Source organism: Chanodichthys erythropterus, chromosome 22, assembly GCF_024489055.1.
Source record: "Chanodichthys erythropterus isolate Z2021 chromosome 22, ASM2448905v1, whole genome shotgun sequence".
In the NCBI taxonomy this organism is placed as follows: domain Eukaryota; kingdom Metazoa; phylum Chordata; class Actinopteri; order Cypriniformes; family Xenocyprididae; genus Chanodichthys; species Chanodichthys erythropterus.
This window is the reverse complement of record NC_090242.1, coordinates 10,328,146-10,354,685: the sequence shown is the minus strand read 5'-3', so window position 1 is coordinate 10,354,685 and position 26,540 is coordinate 10,328,146. Positions and strand designations below refer to the sequence as shown.

Below are 26,540 nucleotides of genomic sequence, written 5' to 3'. Positions count from 1 at the left end.
CGCTCTCGTTTTGGTTGTTTAACGCCCTGCTGATGGCGGTCGACACGACAGGAAAGCCCAGCTTCATCACACGCTACAGGATTCAGCCTGACAAAAACAATCCGGTATGATCCTGTTTAAACACTCTGTGTCTGTAAAGACGAGCGTTTATAAACACGTTCCCAACAGAGGAGAAGCTTTGCTGCTGATTTACATCAGAATCTGATATACTGAAGTGCCAAAAGGTCATTCGGTTTAACCGTCCAAAGGCCAATACAGACATTTCATTTGTGATTAAAATATCTTAAAATCTATTAAATGTATATATTTTTATTCTGGCATGATTTTATATCATCATATATCAACATAGTGCAAAATGGTGTTAAAATTATGTGTAGAAGTCGAAAAAGAATGTCCAGAAAAATGAATTTCATTGATGTCATTCGGAGTAACTAATATAAAGGGACCATTTTGGATCAAGTCATGCGGTCAGTATCATGTGACAGGATGTGACATCATTCAGACACAAAGGACCACATGGTCATGAAGCAAAGTAACTCTCTCTTAACTATTTGATAAATTCATGTTTTCTCTTGATCATACGCATGTCCCGAAACATCAGGTCATTCGGTGCAGCCGCTATAAAACATGGAAAATGTAGAAATATTTTAAAAACTTGTACTAAATATTAAATGTTTGATTGTCCTTTTGATAGATATCAGCCTGTTATCATTGTCTGAAAATATTATTCGGTAAAACTGAAATTTTGGTTAAACCGAATGACTTTGCAGTGTTAATTGATTATAAAAACCACATAATCTCATTGTTAACACTTAATAAAACTTCATTACGTTTTTAACAGTTTTAAAGTTAATGATTTACTATTTGACCAGTACGTTTCTTAAAAACCTTGTCATTACACAAACTGCATGATTGTTCCTTGTTTTGTGACTCATTTAATATTGTCTCTGATTTAAACATGAAAAAGGTGAAAAGTGCCACAACAACAAAAAAGATGTTCGACTTGGTGAGTTTAAGTGATTTCTCTGAATCACTTCAGACTGTTTCAATGAATCAATTCAGAACTCCATAAAAAGATGTTTATGGTTTATTAGTAATATATCTGCAAATATCAATATATAGCCATACACAGTCAATGCATATAGTGCAGTATACTGACAGATATAAGCACTAGTTTCTCATACTGTATATTGAAATGTATAATGTAATGTATCACAATATATTGCAGAATATTCCCATATATTTTTGCTCTGTAAGGGTAATCAGTGTAACAGCCACTCATTGTTTTCTCCTCTCAGCTCATATTACAGCCGATGCCGTGTGTTCAGTCAGTTCAGGACATTAAACACTTTCTCTCTCTTTTCTTCTCTGGGGACGGGGCCAGGGCCGCCCGGGCTGCTTCTTCAAACACCGCCTTAAGGCCCACCTGTGTTAATGCTGAACACTCCAGGTATTTCACAGCTCCTATTCTTTCAGCCATAGTCAGGCCTTGATGGTGAATGATGGGGGTTTGTTTCTTCTTGTTCAGCTGCTCAACTGTGTCCTTGTCATCTCTCAGATCAAGCTCAGTGCCGACGAGAATTATTGGAGTGTTGGGGCAATGATGTCTGACCTCTGGACACCACCTTTCACTGACGTTCTCAAACGATGCTGGATCCACAAGAGAGAAACACATCAAGATCACATCCGTCTGAGCGTAGGAAAGCGGTCGCAGCCTTTCGTAATCCTCCTGCCCTGATGTGTCCAACAGTTCCAGGTTCACTGGTTCCCCATCGATCATCACAGTGACAGAATAGTTATCAAACACAGTAGGGACATGATCTTTCAGAAAATCAGTGCTGTAGGAAATCAGAAGTTGTTTTTTTCCTGCAGCCATGTCCCCGACGGTCACACCCTTCACAGTCTGCATCTGCGTAGCACACTATTGCCTTAGCACTCAGCTTTATACGGGAGTAAACCTATAAAACCGGCTCCGATCAGAATAACACCTCAAAACAATTCAACACCTCAAAACAAACAACAGAGTTGGTAAAAATGTCAAAAGAAAATGTTAAATTTGACTCAAATTTGGCCGAGTAAAATTAGTTTGCCAGCTGCATGTCAACACGTAAGCTGCAGTTCCAGTTGAACAAACAAGCCGCTACCTGAGATCAGGTGTAAAGAATGAGGAAACCTTCCACTCTCTCTCTCTCTCTCTCTCTTGAGACCAACATGAAAGTGACTTAAACTGCAGTTCATCGACTGGCCACTAGAGACAGGCTCCAAAAGTGAGTCAATCCCATAGACCCCCATGTTAAAATGCCCAAACTTACAGCAGAAAAAGATGTTTTCAGCCTGGTACAAAATGTGGTTTTGAAGAGTCTGGGCTCCATTTTTTCCGGTGAGTAAAATTTTAATATCATTTTATTTATATCTTTTCTTCCCTCCAGAATCTGACAGACTGTGATTAGCGGTAGGTCTATAGGGATAAAGGAGGGCATACACTGTGATTTCTGTGTGATTTCAGCAAGGTTACCATCTCACACTGTACCAGTAGATCATGTGATGTAAAGATTTATGTGCTTAATCTGTGCGTCTGATGGTCGAGCTGTGATTGACTGCTCACACTATGCGTTTGAAATATTCATGATAAACCCCCGCGCTGGGTTGTGCCGACTAACCATGATATGTTTCCAGAGATATCGTCAGAAGCACCAGATATGGCTATCGCTCTGACTCAGAATCAGACAAAGGGAGTCTGAAGAAGAAATGGTGTCTGATGTCATGATTAAACCAGTGACAAAGATTCAAATTAAAGAGTTTTATGTTTGGCATGTAAATTGAACACAAGAGAAGTGTAGGACTGTATTCATGTGTCGTTGTTGTAATTACAGTACTGTACAGTATGAGAGCAGGGGGGGGGTGTTAATGTTTGTAATGGGCGTGTCCTAATATGATCACGTGTTTATGACCAGTTATCCATAAATGGATACATGTGGAAAAATAAAGAGACTCGTGTGTGTGTGTGTGTGTGTGTGTGTGTGTGTGTGTGTGTGTGTGCGTGTGTGTGTGTGTGTGTTTTCCTCCACATACTTTAATATAAATATACTGGTTATCTATCACACAAATGGCTGCGTCAACAATCTTTAAAAACATGTTAGGTTAGGTAACTTTATTTGTACCGGCTGGTAAATTTGTTTAGCAGTAAAATGAAAGATAATAGCATCCATTCTTGAGTAAAACGGTTGATAAATATGTTACATTTCCATGTGATACATGACACTAGTGTGCATCAGAAAACTGTGTGTCACATTTACTGTCAGATTAAAGTGAAAAACCCCGACTCTGTGTGTCACTAATGATACAGAATAGATTCAGACCGCAGACTGAAAAGAGGTGATAAAGATGACATTTTTATGAACTAAATTGTATTAGGGGGTCTGAGGTCATACTCCTACAGGAGAAATGTGTGATTTTAACATGTAAATGAAGCATTCTGATCTAACTGCACTCTGACAAGAAAATACATGGAAAAGACAACATTTGCTTCACGTAAAAGAACGAAACAAACAAAAGCATGTACAGGGCTGGGCACTGACACAAATTTCACCATTGGATTTTGATTCAGAAGCTTGTGATTTCATTAATTTTTGATTACCTTTGATTCATTATTGATGAATTTGGGGCCGATCAGGTACAGAACATGACAAATCTCCTCAAAGAAACAAATATCTCTCAACTAATGCTGTAAACTACAGGGAACCACAGCTGTACATCATTATATTACAGGTTAATATAATATAATATAATCACCAGCGCCACACAGTGGCCAAGAACAACTTTACAATGAATGGCTCCAACACAGTATGTACAATTAATTTATACTATAAATATATCTGTATAATTTCCCTTTTACCATTTTATAGATAAATGTTATATCCCCAAACCCAAACATAACCCTTTTATGGAGAATATAAAAATAACATAAAACGTAACGGTAATAACGTAATGGAATTTTTACTAGTGAAGTTTTACTAACAATATAGCATTAAAAAGATATTTTTAGCCACTTATCCAACTCATAACTTTAAACCTGACCATAAACTTTTCTTATAAGTATTTAGAGTTATAAAGAAAAACACTTTAGTATGGGGAACAATTCTCACTTTTAACTAACTGCTTATTAGACTGCATATTGTACTTATAAAGTAGATATTAATGCCTTATTCTGCATGACCATATTCTACATCCCTTAATCCTACACAATACCTGCACTTAAACACTACAACAACTACTTTACTGTTAATAAGCAGTACACAAAAGGTTTCCTTGTTTCACTTTGGATGAAGGATTGGATCATTCTGGAAAGTTACACAAATGTGTGTGATGGTCACTATGGGTTTGTGTCCGTTGATTGTGTTGAATGTGATGTGTCTGTAGCGGCTCTTTATTCACCATCAGCTGATCCAGAGGAGGTCAGACTAACATATGAACCTGTGAGTAAAACACATACAGTCAAATAATCCACTATAGAACAACTAAAACAACATTTTTGCACCATTAGTCAGTGATAATAAAATAACCCTGTGATGTACAACTTTTTTGATTTTGCATCCAAACCACCATGAATGATAATCCTTGACTCTTATCCATAATCCAGTATGACTGTCCTCTTTCTGTCACTGGGTCAGTTTTATTTATGTCAAAGAAACTAGTAATAAATATTTACCATTATCTTCTTTTGCAAATGACATTCAAAATACATCATTTCAGGTATAAAAAGACAATGACTATGTTTATAAATGCACCAATAATGTGATTATTTTCAACAACCATAGTAAGGAATTAATTGCAGTAAGATGTTTACGTGACATTTCATCACATGATCTTCATTCCCGTTTACATGCAGTTTTCATCATTCTGATTAATCAGTAAGAAGTGTGTTTATTTTTACCACCATTATTCACATAACCCAATGCACAGCACACATTCTGAACTCTCACTGGCCACTGTTTTAAATGCAAAACACATTTCTGTGGATGTAATTCTGTGCTGTGATGAGCATCAAGACGTACGAGCACCTGTGTATTAGTTTATAAAGGGTTAGTTGATCAAAAAATGAAAACTAAGAATTTTTAAGAACTGTTATATGGACAAGTGTGAGTGGGACATTTCTTTAAATTTGTCCTTTTGAGGTCTGGAAATGAAAGAAGGGCTTACGGCATCAGAACAACACAACACAAGGGTGAGTAAACAACGGTAACACCAGAGCAACAGCCCCTCTCACCGGACACGTTATCCCTCTCTCCAGCATCCCCTCTTCTGTGTTTCTTAGAGAAAATGTTTACCTCAGCATAGTTGAATAACAAGAGTTCAGTACATGGAAATGACATACAGAGAATCTCAAACACCTTTGTTTCCTCCTTCTTGTATAAATCTCATTTGTTTAAAAGGGCAGCCATGGCGGGTCAAGAGCTCCGGACGAAGCCGTAACGCCGTCGAGTCCAGGCGGCGCTGAAGGCCCGGCGAGAGATGGCGAAACCAGCGGCTCCGCCGACCGAAGCGCAGGCGGGGCTCCAGAAGGCCGCAGTAGAAGCCAGACGACACACAACAAAGGGAACACAGGAGGGAGTGAGGAGGCCAACTGAGACGGAGGGACGGAGCGAAGACGGAGGAGTGCAGTCCAGAGGCGAGGGCAGGCTGACAAGGGACCAAAATGAAAGACATCTTTTCACAAATTTTTTTCAGTTGTATTCATATCTAAATGTTATGAAATCACAATTATAACAATAAAAAATTACTTTTTACTAAGTTTAGCATTTTTTGTACTGAAAAAAATCAGTTTTTCAATAATATCATCAATAATGTAACCCAGAGACTCCACTTAGAAACTGGACAAAATCCATTCTCAAAATCAGAAACAACGCACAACACACAGAGACAGAAAAAGTGGCACACTTCCAAAAATGCAAAAAACATTCCCGATACAAAATGGACATGCTCACACACGCACGCGCACACACAAAAATAAAAATGATTAATTTTATTATAACATTATTATTGAAAAACTGATTTTGCCCTGCACAAAAAATGCTAAACTTTGACAAAGTAATTTTTATTGTTATAATTGTGATTTCATAACATTTAGATATGAATCCAAACTTGTGCAAAGATGTCTTTCAGTCATTCAAATAGTAAATAGTGGAGCTCTGCTGCCATCTACTGGTAAAAGTGATATTTTTTTTTACTTTTAAAATGGCATTTTTCAAAAGATGGGCAAAAATCTCACACTAAACCATGTCAAATTATCCATGTTATCCACATGAATGAAAGTTAGAAATGTGGGTCTTTTATAAAGTGAATTTTACATTAAAAAAGCCTGTAATGTTCATGCATAAAATAACTATTTCAAAAAATATTTTTTAATTTATTTATATAAATTTAAAAGAAATCACAAATCCTCCAAAAATAAACACAAATTTTGAGAAAAATCATTAATATACAGAGTAAAATTACATTGGCTTTTAAAAAATATATTATATTGTTACAAAATTACATTTTGTTGCCCGGGGTCTCCAGAGACCCCGAAGACCCCGAACGTAACTTTTTTTTTTACACTAACATAAAAACAAGATATCACTCCAATTTTTTTTTTATTTGTAGATCTTAAAAGTGTTAACCAACGTACAAACCCAGCCAGCAATGACATGTGGGGCCCAGATGAGGGCTTCATGGGCGGCAAATGTGGGCCCCATTATGGGCTTGCACCCGGGATCCACATTGGGGCAAGCCGTGGAAGCCCAGACGTACTAAAAGTGGGACCTGTAAGGGTACTGCATGGGTCTTAATTGGGCAATTCATGTCAGACCCATTTGGGCCCCACCTGCCCAAAGGGGTCCAAAGTGGGCTTTGCAACATGGCTACACAGATGGGCTTTAAATGGGATCTGTAAGAGTCTTATGTGGGTCCTAAATGGGCAATTCATGCCAAACCCATTTGGGCCCTACCTGCCCAAAGGGGTTTAAAGTGGGCTTGCACCAGGATTTAACCGTGAATGCCCATATGGGCTTAAAGTGGGCTCTGTAAGGATCTTATGTTGGTCCTAACTGGGCAATTCATGCAAGGTAAGCCCAACCATTCATTTAAGGAAACAATCTAAGAAAAATTAAAAATGAAGAATGAATGTAAGTACAAGATAAATACAAGACACTTGATGCTTTGAACTGGAAGAAATATATTAAATTGAACAACAAAAATTATCTTTAAAAAACAATGTCACAACATACGGTAAACTATAAAATATATTTAAAAAAAATATCTGAAAAAAAAAAACCTCCAAAAATACAATACAAAATACACTCATTATATAATACATTGAACAACAAACATAATCTTTAACAATTAAAATTTTACAACGTACCGGTAAATAAATAAAAAAAAAAATGTTTTTTAAAAATGTCTGAAAAAAAGAAAACAAAACATCTCTCCAAAAAATACATCCAAAACAGTCATGGCGTTTGTGTTGTCGATGTTCTTTTTTACCCATAGATATATGATCAATATCACACTCATAGCCGTGCGATATGGCTGTATATCAGCACGCTGTGAATCGTCCGTAGGTAATCACTGCGTGCTGATATACAGCCATATCGCACAGCTATGAGTGTGATATTGCATTTATACAACAGTTCGACGGCACGACTTCGGTAAAGTTGGTTTTATATTTGCACATTCGTACTTATGATAAATTCAAACTTTCCAATAAATGTGCAATAAATTAACCCATACGGTAAAAAAAATATATTTTCAAATATATTTTTAAATATACAAAAAATGGCCAAAAAATATATTCGCTATAAATATATTTTCACATATAAATATATTTTCTAAAAATAAATTTTTTCGGCCATTTTTTGTATATTTTAAAAAAATATATTTTCAAATATATTTATACAAATATATTTTCCTAAAATGTATTTTTTGGCCATTTTTTGTATATTTTTAAAAAATATATTTTACAAAAGCATTTAAAAATATATTTTGCCCTACATATATTTCAACCCAAGAAAATACATTCACGTCACATTTGAAAAACCTTGTTGTCTATAACACGTGAACATTTGAATAAAAATCAGCAAGGAACATACTTTACAATGTTCAAAAAATTAACTTTTTTGCTTTCAAGAAGTCTCAGTTTCCCCACGTCAAATCCTCAAAGCCTCTTTGGACACATTTGGAAATCACTTCTTGACTGTGAGACAAAAATCTGTTATTTTTTTTAACTTAATGTTTCTAGTAAATTTTCCTTTCACTAAGTATTAACTTACCGTATATATGGCTGCCATGGTTTCCTCATCAAGGGCACTTCTTCTCTGTCTCTACCACTGTACTCATACAAAAGACAAAACACAATCACTGAACATCAGTACAGGTACAGGTCGGGGGGCGCTGCGCAGTGGCGACCAGCAGTACAGTCGGTCTGTCTCGTTTTTTTTTTTTTTTTTTTTTTTGTTTGTTTGATAAGTTGTTTGTTGTGATCATTGTAATCTTTATCGGTATAAACAATCATTAGATGTACTGTCTAACAGACCGTTATTATAGTCACTATGAGTCGTGTATGGGAGCTGGCTTTAATAGTTGGGTTGATACTGTTTGTCATCAGCGTGGCAAGTGAACCGGCTAGCAACGCGGAGTCACATGTACGCTACAACAGAGACTTTCTCTTAGAACTGAGCGCCTACGCGAGTTATTGGAATCACAATGATGTAAACATACCCACGGAGATAAAAAGAACTGTCAATGATAAGGAATACAAGAGGAAACGAGGGAAGAGGGGAGGAGTTCGCCAAAGACTCAAGAAGAGGAAAACAAAGGTGCCACTTCCAACTATCATTCTCTCTAACGTACAATCGCTAAAAAGAAAAGCAGATGAGTTGCGAGTAAACACTCGTTACTTACATGAATATAGGGAAGCCTGTGTCTTGGCCTTCTCTGAAACTTGGCTTAATGATACTGTGTTGGATTCCGAGGTTTGTCCTGAGGGATTTAGTTTGGTGCGTTTGGATCGATGCAGCGTGGCTACAGGCAAGGAACACGGAGGGGGCGTGTGTGTCATGATAAATGACAGATGGTGCAAAACAACTGTGGTAAGAAAAAAGATTTGCACTAAAGATATTGAACTTTTATCAGTTTCTATGCGCCCCTCGTATCTTCCTCGTGAATTCCCACAAATATTTCTGACTGTTGTCTATATACACCCAAGAGCAGACATAAACAATGCAGCAGACATTATTTTTAATATCACTCAAGAATTGGATAAAATCTCACCAGATGCTCCCAAGTTTATAATGGGGGACTTTAATAATTGCACTCTCAAAAAAACTCTGTCTACCTATTCACAGTATGTCACCTGTCCAACACGAAAAGATAAAATTATTGATTTATGCTACGGCTCCATCCCCAAGGCATACTCATCTAGTGCCAGGGCACCCCTGGGTGGCTCAGATCACAATACTGTCCTACTAAGACCCACTTATAAACAGGTTTTGAAAAGGGTTACGCCTGTGGAAAAGCAGATTCAGGTGTGGGATGAGGACAGTATAGAGACGTTGAAAGGATGCCTGGAGTGTACAAATTGGACCATTTTTGAGGACTCTTCAGCTGACTTGCACGAACAGACAGATGCTATTTCAGGTTATATAGACTTCTGTGTGAGTGCGGTCATTCCAACTAAAATCATTAAGGTGTACCCAAATAACAAACCGTGGGTGACGAAAGAACTAAAGGACATACTAAATGAGAAAAAGAGAGTCTTCGTTTTAGGAAGCTTACAGAACAGAAAAGATATGCAAAGGAAGGTAAATAAGGAGATCTACAAGGCCAGGTGTCAGTACAAGGATAAGATACAGAGTACCCTGGCTGCAGGGAATTCAAGGGCTGCATGGACTGGTATAAAGTTGATGGCCAATGCCCCCTTCAAGACAGGGAAAAAAATTGACTTCATGGATGACGCAGCATCCCTTGTTTTGGCCAACAACTTAAATGAACATTTCACCCGTTTTGAAACAAATGATAATGATAATATCTCTGCCTGGCAACAGAGTGTGATGGACGATGCTGGGATGGAGAGTACTTTGATTATTAAGAAGGAGATGGTCCAGCGAGTGTTTGAGAGGACTAACGTACGAAAAAGCCCGGGGCCGGATAACATTGGAGGCAGAGTGCTGAAGTACTGTGCGGCTCAATTAAGTGGTATTTTCTGTTCCCTCTTTCAACGTTCAATGGACACCCAGGTGGTTCCACTGCTTTGGAAAACAGCAGTTGTGAACCCCCTTCCCAAAGTCTCCCATCCATCCTCATCCAAGGATTACAGGCCTATTGCCCTCACCTCTCTTTTAGTTAAATCACTTGAGCAGATCATTAAAACACACATCATGAATTCCTGTAGACATGCTCTTGACCCTCTACAATTTGCTTATAGACTTGGGAGGGGGACAGACGATGCTATTTTAGTGCTTTTAAATTATCTGTATACACACCTGGAGGGTTGTAAAACACATGCTCGCATTTTATTTGCAGATTTTTCATCAGCATTCAATACAATCCATCCACAAATTTTAGCAAACAGACTTAGAGACAATTTCCAACTAAACTCAACACTAATTAAATGGATCTTGGACTTCCTGAGTGGGCGGCCACAAAGAGTAAGGGTGGGGAATACATTATCTGGGGTCCGCTTCACTTCAGTTGGGACACCACAGGGTAGCGTCTTGTCACCACTATTATATATATTGTACACTGACTCTTGTCGCAGTAGTTATCCTGGACGTTATATAATTAAATTTGCAGATGATACTGCTGTGATTAGTCTATTGGAGCGAGATGAAACTGAGCACGGTCCAGTGTTGCATGAATTCGTTGACTGGTGTGAAGCCTCCCAGTTGCATTTGAATACGACCAAGACCAAAGAGTTGGTTTTTGATTTTAGACATGGGGCTCCCTCACCCACTCCAACTCTGATAAAAGGAGAGGAGATAGAGATGGTGACGGAGTATAAATATCTCGGTCTTATCATTGACTGCAAATTATCCTGGGATCAGTGTGCTGATGCCGTTTTTAAAAAGGGTCAACAACGTTTATATTTTCTTAGAAAACTAAATTATTTTAATGTTGATAACAAAATGTTGTCCCTTTTTTATAAGTCTTTTATTGAGAGTATTCTCTCTTACTGTATTGTATGTTGGTATGGACATTCAAAAATCACCCACAGGAACAAATTGGGGAAGATTGTTAAAACGTGTGGAAGAATCATTGGTAAACAACAGGTAGACCTGTACCAACTATATCTGACGAGATTGGTACAGAAGGCAGACAAGGTTTGCATGGATACAACCAATCCACTTTCAGTGGAGTTTAAGCGTCTCCCTTCTGGTCGTAGATATAGATACCCTAAGGTTAGAACTAACCGAGCAAAAAACTCATTTATTCCCATGGCAATAACCCAATTAAATAATGTATAGGGAGGGGTATGATTTTTTTTTTTTTTTTTTTTTTTTTTTTTGATATTGTGTATGTGGATAATGTTTGTGTTGTGAATTATGTGTCAATATGTCTGTACTGTAAAACAAATTGCCTCTCTGAGGACATTAAAGTTTTCTAACTAACTAACTAACTACAGAGGGCATGCACTTTGTCCTCTAACTAGTTTTGGATTTCCTGATATTTTTGTTTACACTGGAACTAAAACAATTACAGGTATACTGGATTTTAAAGATATTTAATGGGCATAGTTTTAGACAGTACAGTAAAGAAACTGATGATTGAGGAGAGGTCGAATTAGCCTTTCTTTACACTTCTGCATTGCATTTTCACTTTTACAAATGAAGGGATAGTGGAATATCACAAAGTCACTCAGTTAAGCTAACTTAACAAAGGGATACTTACCCTCATGCTGTTCCAGTTGATTATGACATTCTCTTTTTCTGTGGAATACAAACAGAGATATTTAGAAAAATAATCCATCTCTGTGTGTTCACGCAAGAAGGTCAAAAACCAAAGTGAACATGACGGTAATCCACATGACCTCAATTGATTAATCAACTTCTTCTGAAGTGAAACAATAGGTGTGTTTTTGGAAAATACTGTTATGTTAAATTTGTTACATTACAGATTTGCCAACTGTCCAATATGGGCTCAAAGTCAACATGTTGTAATTTGTGATGTGTTTTAAAGCTTGAGGAATCATTTGGATGTACAGACTTTAAAATATTAGTATTTTTCTAACACACACCTAGTGTTTCACTTCAACTAGGGTCATGTTGACTATTTCATGTTTATTACTGTGAAGCTGTTTTGTATAAAGTGCCACAGAAATGAAGATGACTTGACTATGAACATTATCCTGTACCTGTGACTTGTGGTTCTCCAGCACAATCGTTGGGCTGGTGGGGCGGACAGCAAGTGGACAAGCGTCTTGACAGATGGGTTTTGACCCGCACCTGTTCCAGACAGAAACAGATATTAACACTAGTGCAGAGAACATATCAATTCATAAATTACACAAATAAAATAATATAATTTGCTTAACAGTGCTTAATTAAAAAAAAAATAAAAAATCTTCTTCTTAAAGTGTCTCATCATTCTTACCTTGTTGCTGTTGCACAAACCGTCTCTGCTTCTGCTACTGAAAATAAAAAGCAGATTTTTTCAGTAATGAATGACACATGTAAACCTGTAAGTCGTGACAAATAAGCATCTTCTGTTACAAGCAACTTACTGAATCACTGGCTCAACTGGATAATCGAAAACAGCTTGTCATTCAACAGAAAGTGAATAAAAATTATATTATAGTAAGGCTTTATTAATAATGATAATAATAAGAAAAATTGAGCGTATGAAATGCCATTAATGCCAAACCAGCATATGCCTGAACTTTAATAACGAGAAAATAACGTGTGCCTAATTAACAAGTTTAGTAAAACATTAAATTTAGACAAAAAAAAAAAAAAAAAAAAAAGACTTACGTTACAGGCCACTATCAGTGACAGGAGCATCATAGATCGACAACAGCAGGCAGCACAGTCTCCCAAACACTCTACATCTGAAATTTAAAAAAAAATATTACACATTTTTTGTGTGTAACGTTATTTTTCACTAGTGTCCAAATTAAAAACAACTAACGTTAACTTTAAAACGGAAATCTGAAAATATCAAATGCGTCTCATGTGAGCAAATAAACAAACGGGGCATTAATTTGACAAATAAAGTAAAAAAAAAACTCAAAGTAGCAATGAACATTACATATGTGAAAAATGACGACTAAAAATAAAGTTATAACGTTAGCTCTTACCTTTTACTCCGAGAACTCCCGGTTAACTGACGACCGTTACAGTTCAAAATGATGCGCATGCGCAGTACTCCAAAAGTCCGTGAGCGTTGCTAGTGGTTTCCCCAGTGCCCAAGGAAGTCGACCGGAAGTTGAAGTCGGCCGGGTGCCGCCATCTTGTAGCAGAACTTCACTTGCGTTAGCATCCCCATTGACTCCCATTCATTTTGGCGTCACTTTGACAGTGAATAACTTTACATCTGAGGCGTTTAAAGACTCCATTTGTCCATTATTTATTTCCAAAGATACACGACAATGTATAAAGGGCTCCATTATCTTCTATGTTACATTATGGCCCCGTAGAAACAGTTTTTGTAAAAATAAGCTAACGATTGCGTCATAAACACTCGACTCTCTGTCGCACAGTAGAGAAATTACCGTACAGACAGGAGGAGAAGCTCGCAGGCAATCGGGGAGATTATCTTAATATGGCGTACTGGCGTTACATTTTAAAATACTATACAAAATAATTAATCAGAATACTTACTCCTGCTCACTCACGCCAAAGAACTCCCCGCTCAAGCTCGCCGTCTCTGCAAGATTAACGATGGCAGTTTGCACGCACAGCTACTAGAAGATTTACATCTGTCAGAAAGGTTGCGGACGTCATCAAGCTTAGTGTGAGTCTGCGCGTCAGAAACGGAAGTGCTAAAAATCGCTAAAAATGGGCTTCACTTGACTCAATTGAGTTCCAATGGGGTCGCTGTGTCCATTTCTTTTACTGTCTATGGGTTTCCCATTCAAATTACATCACAGTTAACATCGTACATCTAGCGATTTTATTAATCCATTGTATTTGATGTAGATCTAAACGCTGTATTACACTGACAATAAATTACAATTAAATAAATATATTAATGAATTAATAATAGACTAAAACACACATTTGTGAGGTGCCATGATTACACAGATCTGTATTTTTAGGGAAGATATGTGAACAAAATGTCAATGTAGAAAATATGTGTAAATTCATGTTTTTCTGTAAGTGTTTAAAATTCTTCAAACATAATGGATAGTTTTGTTCGCAAGGCTTTCTTCCACGCACATTTGCATTGTCGACTGTAAGATTGGAAATGTATTTTCTTGCGCCCTGAAATATATTTTTATATATAAATATATTTTTCCTGCCCCTGAAATACATGTTTAAATATATTTTAAGTATATGAAGGTTGAAACAAAATATATTTTGTTATAGAGAGTAGGCAATTACCTGTCTGATATATTGCATTACATTCATTCTTCAAGTCGATGTCCATAATATTATATCCATTATAAAAGTACGTTTGAATGTCCTCTGAGGAAAGCAATCTTTGTATAACACCACAGCGCTAAAAATAACTTCCTTTGCAAAAGTTCCTTTCAATTTAAAAGTCTCTTGTGCTTCACTGACTCATTCCTCCTGTAAAGTTTTTCTGCCATCTAATGGCGTATTAATGTAACTTTCACTCAATCCATATTACTTACTAATGGACATATTTATATAAAATAATATTTATTGAACAACAAATAAGCACAATTGTACAGTTCAGTCAAACAAAGCACTAGTTATTTACAAAAAACAAAAACAAAACAAAAAACATTTACGCTTGTATGTAGGTTTTACAAATATTTAACGAATGAAAATGATTTTAAAGAGCTTGTGACAAAACCTCTTAACTCCATTGGATCCTCAAACTGTCAATCAAACTTCATTACATTATTCCGCCTCACCTCGTGAATGAAGTGCGCACGCAGTTTGGACATCTCCTCTATGCAATGCTAAGGTAAATAAAGATCTGATGTTTGAAAAAAAATTGTAAAGCGTTTTCTTTACTCAAAAAACCCTATGTTTATAAAGTTTAATGTTTTACGTATTTGAAGAGCAGAGAAGAGTCTTCGTCTGATATGTCCCGTCTAGTTGAAGCCAATATGCTATATATAATGATGTAACATAACGTTGTTTATTATTATCAAATTTAACATAGCACAATTCGACTTGCTCTGGAACAAATAATAGATTAATAAAGACCAAAGATTGCCTGTTCTATGTACTTAAATTGAATAATGTCTCATGTTTAACCACTATAAGAGCCAGCGGCAAAACCACGAGTCACTGGCCGAGATTAAGCTGTTCTTGGCAGTTACAGAAGCACTGAACGGCCGCTGACGCCCTGGAGCTCACATCTCCGAAAACGTCAAAACAAGTTGTAAAATAGGCGCTGTTATTAAATATGAGTCACATATTTCAGGTCTAAACAACTACATTATCGCCTAAAAACTATTAAAACTGCAGTTTGTGGTACAACAAGTAGTATTTGTAAAAATTGCGGTTGATTTGGTCGGCCGCCATGACGGTCACTTCAAGCGGAGTGATACAAACGGTGAAAAGATAGGAGGAGTGCTGTTATCGCTGAAATATTGCATGGCTATCAGCCAATCAGATTCGAGAACCAGACAGAACTGTTGTATAAATATATATAAGACCCATATATGTGTTCCCAGTTCAAACCCAACTTGGCCCATAAATATGTTATGCAAGACCCATATATGTGTTCCCAGTTCAAACCCATGCCAACTTGACCCATAAATATGCCATTCAAGACCCATATATGTGTTCCCAGTTCAAACCCATGCCCACTTGGCCCATGCCTGTCCCTTATGGGGCCCATGTAATCAGCTCATATGGGCTTCCTATGTGGGACTCGTACTACAAAACCTACATGGGACCCGCTGATTTCACCCAGCCAAAGCCCATGCCCACACAGTACCCATGGAACCTGTAGTTAACCCATCTGGGCCCCACGTGTCATTGCTGGCTGGGAAGTCTCATGCAATTTGGACAAAGAGAATTTTTTTTTTAATTTGAGCAAACATCATTTGCGGGTCAAAAAGACCCCGAAGACCGCATAAGGGTTAAACATTTTAGAAATGTTCCTTAGTCTCGAGCAATAATTGCATATTTTCAGCAAAATTTGGCCTATGTCCAAAAAAAAAATTAAGATATGACAATAAGATCAAGAAATACACATTACTTTAAGTACTTCATATTTAAGTTAAAGTAATGAGGAAATCAAAGCAGCTCATGAAGACTCACCTTGATTGAAATGTTCTTCTAGACTCAGTTTCTCAAAATGTTCATGGTTTCCCATCAAGTACATGCAAATTCCTGCATAAACAACGGAAAAAGAAATACTATTAGACAAATTCCTGCTCAGTTTTGCTGATTTAAAGGAAGCATCAGGTGTAAAATGGCGCATGTCAAACCCAATCTACTTTCACTTTGTCAGCAATGTTGCCACATCCTGTTTGGAGAGAAAAATCCAGCTCATATCACACACTGATCCCGGGATTTTAGATCAGCATTTAAAGTTATCGATCAACGTTTAGTAATATAACTTATGAATGTTTCACTTTTTATAACTTTTTAAACCAAAATTGTCACTTTGGTTCAGTAAATGTATATTATATCTGTATACCTGTCAACAGTCAAAACATGCACATTAATGAAATCATTATAAACTGTTATGAAAACATAAATAATTGGAGTTTGGTCATAAATTCGTGTGCCGCTCCTGCAGCTCCTGCTCGTGTCACGTGTGTCTGTGGATCGAGTTGTTATTGGTGGAAGAATGTTGCGCGCTGGCGACACCTGCTGGAGAAAAAAACAACAAGAACTCAAACATTATTGACACTTTAGGCCTGCTAAACTATTGCAAATGTTTTCATACAAGTGTAATGTTTTAATTATAAATTACAAATCATTAAATGCCAGTAAATATAGTGCTTGTATTGTGTGTTTTTATTTTGGGGCTTCATGTTGATCTTAAGTACATTAGTCTAATTGTCTAAAAGTTGGCATGAAACAGAAGTTGCGCTGGTCTTTTCTTCTCCATATCCGAGTGAAACGCTATTCAAATAACAAATGTAGGGCGGGGCTTGATTTTGATTGGATGGTTGTGGTTTGCTATTGGTGGATCTCATGTGAGTGACAGGTTGCCCCGCCCTCATCATCAGAGAAGAGAAGAGATGCTGCAAGAGGAAGATATTCTGATTCAAGATTACGAGGAACATGAATTTAACACAATAATGATGATGTGCAGCGATAAATCATTAATAATTAAACACTGCGATATTCCATCAAACCATCTGATGCCTTTGGCTTTCATAACTGTATGGATCATTTTGCACGGAGTGTCAGCTGATCAGCGGGTGACCAATCACAGATCAGCTGATGACGTAATGAGGCTGTAAACAAGTACAGTATAAACAGACACGCGGAGCGACTGTCAGCTGCTCTGAACACACACACACACACACACACACACACACACACCATGGACAGAGTGAGTGTTTCTGTTTCTCTGAACCTTTACTGTAATGTGTTTAACTGTAGATCTGTTTCATCATCACTGCTGTGTTATTCTGCTCAACAATTACTGAAGTTTACAAACAAACATCATGCATGTAATATTTTTAGTTACATATTGAAAAGATATTTAATACTGTAATAATAAATGCTGAATTGTTTCTGCTCCAGTTCAGTTCCTGTCAGAAATATTGTGTTATTTCTCAGTTTTGATGACTTTATTATGTGTAAAACAGTCACACTAAAGCATGTGTAGGTCTGATGAAGATTATCAGAGCTCGAGTCAGTCCAATAAAGACTCTTTATTCATTAGATGAACTGAAAACATTATAATGTGGCGTTTCATCTCTCTGAACAGGAAAACACTGGAGGACTTTGGGACTCGGTGAAGAAAGCAGCTTTTGTCATCGGATCTGGACTTTTCTTCCTGGTCGGGTTCAGAAACTCTGTGACATGGTGAGACGTTTTCATTTTCATCATCTTTCCTTCATTTCTATAATCTGATCTGATCTTCTCCTCGCTGTACCTTGCGCTCGACGTGTCCTTCATGATTCTCTCCAGCTGATCATTAATCATTAATGAGTGTGTGTTTGTGTAGGCATCTGCAGAGCTTCTGGGGAGCGTCTGGAGATTTCTGGCAGACACAGTGGACCAAACTTCACCTGGCCTTGGGTGGAAATGAGGCTGCCTTGTTTTTTATCGGTCAGAAGCCGTAAAACTTGTTTTTGACCTTTATGCGGCTTCCCCTCTGGACACTGATCATCAAATGTTCTGGACTGAAGTTAAAAAAAGACACATGTCGAACTTTCACTTGAATAGCAACACTTTGGCAGAGATCACTGTATTCTGCAGCTTTATTTGATGTTCCCAACAATGCAAAGAGCTCAAAGTGTTTCTGCTCAAATATATGAGTGAATGAATCACGTTGTTGTTTGTGGTGTTCAACAGGGACCATGTTGGTGCCGACGCTCTCGTTTTGGTTGTTTAACGCCCTGCTGATGGCGGTCGACATGACAGGAAAGCCCAGCTTCATCACACGCTACAGGATTCAGCCTGACAAAAACAATCCGGTATGATCCTGTTTAAACACTCTGTGTCTGTAAAGACGAGCGTTTATAAACACGTTCCCAACAGAGGAGAAGCTTTGCTGCTGATTTACATCAGAATCTGATATACTGAAGTGCCAAAAGGTCATTCGGTTTAACCGTCCAAAGGCCAATACAGACATTTCATTTGTGATTAAAATATCTTAAAATCTATTAAATGTATATATTTTTATTCTGGCATGATTTTATATCATCATATATCAACATAGTGCAAAATGGTGTTAAAATTATGTGTAGAAGTCGTTGCTTTGTTATGAGAAAGAATGTCCGGAAAAATGAATTTCATTGATGTCATTCGGAGTAACTAATATAGAGGGACCATTTTGGATCAAGTCATGCGGTCAGTATCATGTGACAGGATGTGACATCATTCAGACACAAAGGACCACATGGTCATGAAGCAAAGTAACTCTCTCTTAACTATTTGATAAATTCATGTTTTCTCTTGATCATACGCATGTCCCGAAACATCAGGTCATTCGGTGCAGCCGCTATAAAACATGGAAAATGTAGAAATATTTTAAAAACTTGTACTAAATATTAAATGTTTGATTGTCCTTTTGCTAGATATCAGCCTGTTATCATTGTCTGAAAATATCGTTATTCGGTAAAACTGAAATTTTGGTTAAACCGAATGACTTTGCAGTGTTAATTGATTATAAAAACCACATAATCTCATTGTTAACACTTAATAAAACTTCATTACGTTTTTAACAGTTTTAAAGTTAATGATTTACTATTTGACCAGTACGTTTCTTAAAAACCTTGTCATTACACAAACTGCATGATTGTTCCTTGTTTTGTGACTCATTTAATATTGTCTCTGATTTAAACATGAAAAAGGTGAAAAGTGCCACAACAACAAAAAAGATGTTCGACTTGGTGAGTTTAAGTGATTTCTCTGAATCACTTCAGACTGTTTCAATGAATCAATTCAGAACTCCATAAAAAGATGTTTATGGTTTATTAGTAATATATCTGCAAATATCAATATATAGCCATACACAGTCAATGCATATAGTGCAGTATACTGACAGATATAAGCACTAGTTTCTCATACTGTATATTGAAATGTATAATGTAATGTATCACAATATATTGCAGAATATTCCCATATATTTTTGCTCTGTAAGGGTAATCAGTGTAACAGCCACTCATTATTTTCTCCTCTCAGCTCATATTACAGCCGATGCCGTGTGTTCAGTCAGTTCAGGACATTAAACACTTTCTCTCTCTTTTCTTCTCTGGGGACGGGGCCAGGGCCGCCCGGGCTGCTTCTTCAAACACCGCCTTAAGGCCCACCTGTGTTAATGCTGAACACTCCAGGTATTTCACAGCTCCTATTCTTTCAGCCATAGTCAGGCCTTGATGGTGAATGATGGGGGTTTGTTTCTTCTTGTTCAGCTGCTCAACTGTGTCCTTGTCATCTCTCAGCTCAAGCTCAGTCCCGACGAGAATTATTGGAGTGTTGGGGCAATGATGTCTGACCTCTGGACACCACCTTTCACTGACGTTCTCAAACGATGCTGGATCCACAAGAGAGAAACACATCAAGATCACATCCGTCTGAGCGTAGGAAAGCGGTCGCAGCCTTTCGTAATCCTCCTGCCCTGATGTGTCCAACAGTTCCAGGTTCACTGGTTCCCCATCGACCGTCACAGTGACAGAATAGTTATCAAACACAGTAGGGACATGATCTTTCAGAAAATTAGTGCTGTAGGAAATCAGAAGTTGTTTTTTTCCTGCAGCCATGTCCCCGACGGTCACACCCTTCACAGTCTGCATCTGCGTAGCACACTATTGCCTTAGCACTCAGCTTTATACGGGAGTAAACCTATAAAACCGGCTCCGATCAGAATAACACCTCAAAACAATTCAACACCTCAAAACAAACAACAGAGTTGGTAAAAATGTCAAAAGAAAATGTTAAATTTGACTCAAATTTGGCCGAGTAAAATTAGTTTGCCAGCTGCATGTCAACACGTAAGCTGCAGTTCCAGTTGAACAAACAAGCCGCTACCTGAGATCAGGTGTAAAGAATGAGGAAACCTTCCACTCTCTCTCTCTCTTGAGACCAACATGAAAGTGACTTAAACTGCAGTTCATCGACTGGCCACTAGAGACAGGCTCCAAAAGTGAGTCAATCCCATAGACCCCCATGTTAAAATGCCCAAACTTACAGCAGAAAAAGATGTTTTCAGCCTGGTACAAAATGTGGTTTTGAAGAGTCTGGGCTCCATTTTTTCCGGTGAGTAAAATTTTAATATCATTTTATTTATATCTTTTCTTCCCTCCAGAATCTGACAGACTGTGATTAGCGGTAGGTCTATAGGGATAAAGGAGGGCATACACTGTGATTTCTGTGTGATTTCAGCAAGGTTACCATCTCACACTGTACCAGTAGATCATGTGATGTAAAGATTTATGTGCTTAATCTGTGCGTCTGATGGTCGAGCTGTGATTGACTGCTCACACTATGCGTTTGAAATATTCATGATAAACCCCCGCGCTGGGTTGTGCCGACTAACCATGATATGTTTCCAGAGATATCGTCAGAAGCACCAGATATGGCTATCGCTCTGACTCAGAATCAGACAAAGGGAGTCTGAAGAAGAAATGGTGTCTGATGTCATGATTAAACCAGTGACAAAGATTAAAATTAAAGAGTTTTATGTTTGGCATGTAAATTGAACACAAGAGAAGTGTAGGACTGTATTCATGTGTTGTTGTTGTAATTACAGTACTGTACAGTATGAGAGCAGGGGGGGGGTGTTAATGTTTGTAATGGGCGTGTCTTATATGATCACGTGTTTATGACCAGTTATCCATAAATGGATACATGTGGAAAAATAAAGAGACTCGTGTGTGTGTGTGTGTGTGTGTGTGTGTGTGTGTGTGTGTGTGTGTGTGTTCCTCCACATACTTTAATATAAATATACTGGTTATCTATCACACAAATGGCTGCGCCAACAATCTTTAAAAACATGTTAGGTTAAGTAACTTTATTTGTACCGGCTGGTAAATTTGTTTAGCAGTAAAATGAAAGATAATAGCATCCATTCTTGAGTAAAACGGTTGATAAATATGTTACATTTCCATGTGATACATGACACTAGTGTGCATCAGAAAACTGTGTGTCACATTTACTGTCAGATTAAAGTGAAAAACCCCGACTCTGTGTGTCACTAATGATACAGAATAGATTCAGACCGCAGACTGAAAAGAGGTGATAAAGATGACATTTTTATGAACTAAATTGTTATAGGGGGTCTGAGGTCATACTCCTACAGGAGAAATGTGTGATTTTAACATGTAAATGAAGCATTCTGATCTAACTGCACTCTGACAAGAAAATACATGGAAAAGACAACATTTGCTTCACGTAAAAGAACGAAACAAACAAAAGCATGTACAGGGCTGGGCACTGACACAAATTTCACCATTGGATTTTGATTCAGAAGCTTGTGATTTCATTAATTTTTGATTACCTTTGATTCATTATTGATGAATTTGGGGCCGATCAGGTACAGAACATGACAAATCTCCTCAAAGAAACAAATATCTCTCAACTAATGCTGTAAACTACAGGGAACCACAGCTGTACATCATTATATTACAGGTTAATATAATATAATATAATCAACAGCGCCACACAGTGGCCAAGAACAACTTTACAATGAATGGCTCCAACACAGTATGTACAATTAATTTATACTATAAATATATCTGTATAATTTCCCTTTTACCATTTTATAGATAAATGTTATATCCCCAAACCCAAACATAACCCTTTTATGGAGAATATAAAAATAACATAAAACGTAACAGTAATAACGTAATGGAATTTTTACTAGTGAAGTTTTACTAACAATATAGCATTAAAAAGATATTTTTAGCCACTTATCCAACTCATAACTTTAAACCTGACCATAAACTTTTCTTATAAGTATTTAGAGTTATAAAGAAAAACACTTTAGTATGGGGAACAATTCTCACTTTTAACTAACTGCTTATTAGACTGCATATTGTACTTATAAAGTAGATATTAATGCCTTATTCTGCATGACCATATTCTACATCCCTTAATCCTACACAATACCTGCACTTAAACACTACAACAACTACTTTACTGTTAATAAGCAGTACACAAAAGGTTTCCTTGTTTCACTTTGGATGAAGGATTGGATCATTCTGGAAAGTTACACAAATGTGTGTGATGGTCACTATGGGTTTGTGTCCGTTGATTGTGTTGAATGTGATGTGTCTGTAGCGGCTCTTTATTCACCATCAGCTGATCCAGAGGAGGTCAGACTAACATATGAACCTGTGAGTAAAACACATACAGTCAAATAATCCACTATAGAACAACTAAAACAACATTTTTGCACCATTAGTCAGTGATAATAAAATAACCCTGTGATGTACAACTTTTTTTTGATTTTGCATCCAAACCACCATGAATGATAATCCTTGACTCTTATCCATAATCCAGTATGACTGTCCTCTTTCTGTCACTGGGTCAGTTTTATTTATGTCAAAGAAACTAGTAATAAATATTTACCATTATCTTCTTTTGCAAATGACATTCAAAATACATCATTTCAGGTATAAAAAGACAATGACTATGTTTATAAATGCACCAATAATGTGATTATTTTCAACAACCATAGTAAGGAATTAATTGCAGTAAGATGTTTACGTGACATTTCATCACATGATCTTCATTCCCGTTTACATGCAGTTTTCATCATTCTGATTAATCAGTAAGAAGTGTGTTTATTTTTACCACCATTATTCACATAACCCAATGCACAGCACACATTCTGAACTCTCACTGGCCACTGTTTTAAATGCAAAACACATTTCTGTGGATGTAATTCTGTGCTGTGATGAGCATCAAGACGTACGAGCACCTGTGTATTAGTTTATAAAGGGATAGTTGATCAAAAAATGAAAACTAAGAATTTTTAAGAACTGTTATATGGACAAGTGTGAGTGGGACATTTCTTTAAATTTGTCCTTTTGAGGTCTGGAAATGAAAGAAGGGCTTACGGCATCAGAACAACACAACACAAGGGTGAGTAAACAACGGTAACACCAGAGCAACAGCCCCTCTCACCGGACACGTTATCCCTCTCTCCAGCATCCCCTCTTCTGTGTTTCTTAGAGAAAATGTTTACCTCGGCATAGTTGAATAACAAGAGTTCAGTACATGGAAATGACATACAGAGAATCTCAAACACCTTTGTTTCCTCCTTCTTGTATAAATCTCATTTGTTTAAAAGGGCAGCCATGGCGGGTCAAGAGCTCCGGACGAAGCCGTAACGCCGTCGAGTCCAGGCGGCGCTGAAGGCCCGGCGAGAGATGGCGAAACCAGCGGCTCCGCCGACCGAAGCGCAGGCGGGGCTCCAGAAGGCCGCAGTAGAAGCCAGACGACACACAACAAAGGGAACACAGGAGGGAGTGAGGAGGCCAACTGAGACGGAGGGACGGAGGGACGGAGCGAAGACGGAGGAGTGCAGTCCAGAGGCGAGGGCAGGCTGACAAGGGACCAAAATGAAAGACATCTTTTCACAAATTTTTTTCAGTTGTATTCATATCTAAATGTTATGAAATCACAATTATAACAATAAAAAATTACTTTTTACTAAGTTTAGCATTTTTTGTACTGAAAAAAATCAGTTTTTCAATAATATCATCAATAATGTAACCCAGAGACTCCACTTAGAAACTGGACAAAATCCATTCTCAAAATCAGAAACAACGCACAACACACAGAGACAGAAAAAGTGGCACACTTCCAAAAATGCAAAAAACATTCCCGATACAAAATGGACATGCTCACACACGCACGCGCACACACAAAAATAAAAATGATTAATTTTATTATTTTATTATAACATTATTATTGAAAAACTGATTTTGCCCTGCACAAAAAATGCTAAACTTTGACAAAGTAATTTTTATTGTTATAATTGTGATTTCATAACATTTAGATATGAATCCAAACTTGTGCAAAGATGTCTTTCAGTCATTCAAATAGTAAATAGTGGAGCTCTGCTGCCATCTACTGGTAAAAGTGATATTTTTTTTTAATTTTAAAATGGCATTTTTCAAAAGATGGGCAAAAATCTCACACTAAACCATGTCAAATTATCCATGTTATCCACATGAATGAAAGTTAGAAATCTGGGCCTTTTATAAAGTGAATTTTACATTAAAAAAGCCTGTAATGTTCATGCATAAAATAACTATTTCAAAAAATATTTTTTAATTTATTTATATAAATTTAAAAGAAATCACAAATCCTCCAAAAATAAACACAAATTTTGAGAAAAATCATTAATATACAGAGTAAAATTACATTGGCTTTTAAAAAATATATTATATTGTTACAAAATTACATTTTGTTGCCCGGGGTCTCCAGAGACCCCGAAGACCCCGAACGTAACTTTTTTTTTTACACTAACATAAAAACAAGATATCACTCCAATTTTTTTTTTATTTGTAGATCTTAAAAGTGTTAACCACCGTACAAAGTCTCATGCAATTTGGACAAAGAGAATTTTTTTTTTAATTTGAGCAAACATCATTTGCGGGTCAAAAAGACCCCGAAGACCGCATAAGGGTTAAACATTTTAGAAATGTTCCTTAGTCTCGAGCAATAATTGCATATTTTCAGCAAAATTTGGCCTATGTCCAAAAAAAAAAATTAAGATATGACAATAAGATCAAGAAATACACATTACTTTAAGTACTTCATATTTAAGTTAAAGTAATGAGGAAATCAAAGCAGCTCATGAAGACTCACCTTGATTGAAATGTTCTTCTAGACTCAGTTTCTCAAAATGTTCATGGTTTCCCATCAAGTACATGCAAATTCCTGCATAAACAACGGAAAAAGAAATACTATTAGACAAATTCCTGCTCAGTTTTGCTGATTTAAAGGAAGCATCAGGTGTAAAATGGCGCATGTCAAACCCAATCTACTTTTACTTTGTCAGCAATGTTGCCACATCCTGTTTGGAGAGAAAAATCCAGCTCATATCACACACTGATCCCGGGATTTTAGATCAGCATTTAAAGTTATCGATCAACGTTTAGTAATATAACTTATGAATGTTTCACTTTTTATAACTTTTTAAACCAAAATTGTCACTTTGGTTCAGTAAATGTATATTATATCTGTTTACCTGTCAACAGTCAAAACATGCACATTAATGAAATCATTATAAACTGTTATGAAAACATAAATAATTGGAGTTTGGTCATAAATTCGTGTGCCGCTCCTGCAGCTCCTGCTCGTGTCACGTGTGTCTGTGGATCGAGTTGTTATTGGTGGAAGAATGCTGCGCGCTGGCGACACCTGCTGGAGAAAAAAACAACAAGAACTCAAACATTATGGACACTTTAGGCCTGCTAAACTATTGCAAATGTTTTCATACAAGTGTAATGTTTTCATTATAAATTACAAATCATTAAATGCCAGTAAATATAGTGCTTGTATTGTGTGTTTTTATTTTGGGGCTTCATGTTGATCTTAAGTACATTAGTCTAATTGTCTAAAAGTTGGCATGAAACAGAAGTTGCGCTGGTCTTTTCTTCTCCATATCCGAGTGAAACGCTATTCAAATAACAAATGTAGGGCGGGGCTTGATTTTGTCTGTGGGGAATTGATTGGATGGTTGTGGTTTGCTATTGGTGGATCTCATGTGAGTGACAGGTT

The 26,540-nt window shown here is 37.0% G+C and overlaps 1 protein-coding gene and 2 pseudogenes across 1 annotated transcript; 1 reads left to right on the top strand and 2 right to left on the bottom strand.

Annotated features, from left to right (window-relative positions):
* Window positions 1-1,012: 1,012 nt before the first annotated feature.
* Window positions 1,013-4,494, bottom strand: LOC137012432 (ras-related C3 botulinum toxin substrate 1 pseudogene; annotated as a pseudogene).
* Window positions 4,495-17,597: 13,103 nt separating this feature from the next.
* LOC137012440 (fatty acid hydroxylase domain-containing protein 2-like) lies at window positions 17,598-19,273 on the top strand. The gene is made up of 4 exons (XM_067375657.1): window positions 17,598-17,685; window positions 18,067-18,164; window positions 18,307-18,410; window positions 18,657-19,273. The coding sequence occupies exons 1-4, from the start codon at window positions 17,677-17,679 to the stop codon at window positions 18,782-18,784; spliced, it is 339 nt and encodes a 112-aa protein (XP_067231758.1). The 5' UTR covers window positions 17,598-17,676; the 3' UTR covers window positions 18,785-19,273.
* A 433-nt stretch (window positions 19,274-19,706) lies between these two features.
* Window positions 19,707-26,125, bottom strand: LOC137012439 (ras-related C3 botulinum toxin substrate 1 pseudogene; annotated as a pseudogene).
* Window positions 26,126-26,540: the final 415 nt, after the last annotated feature.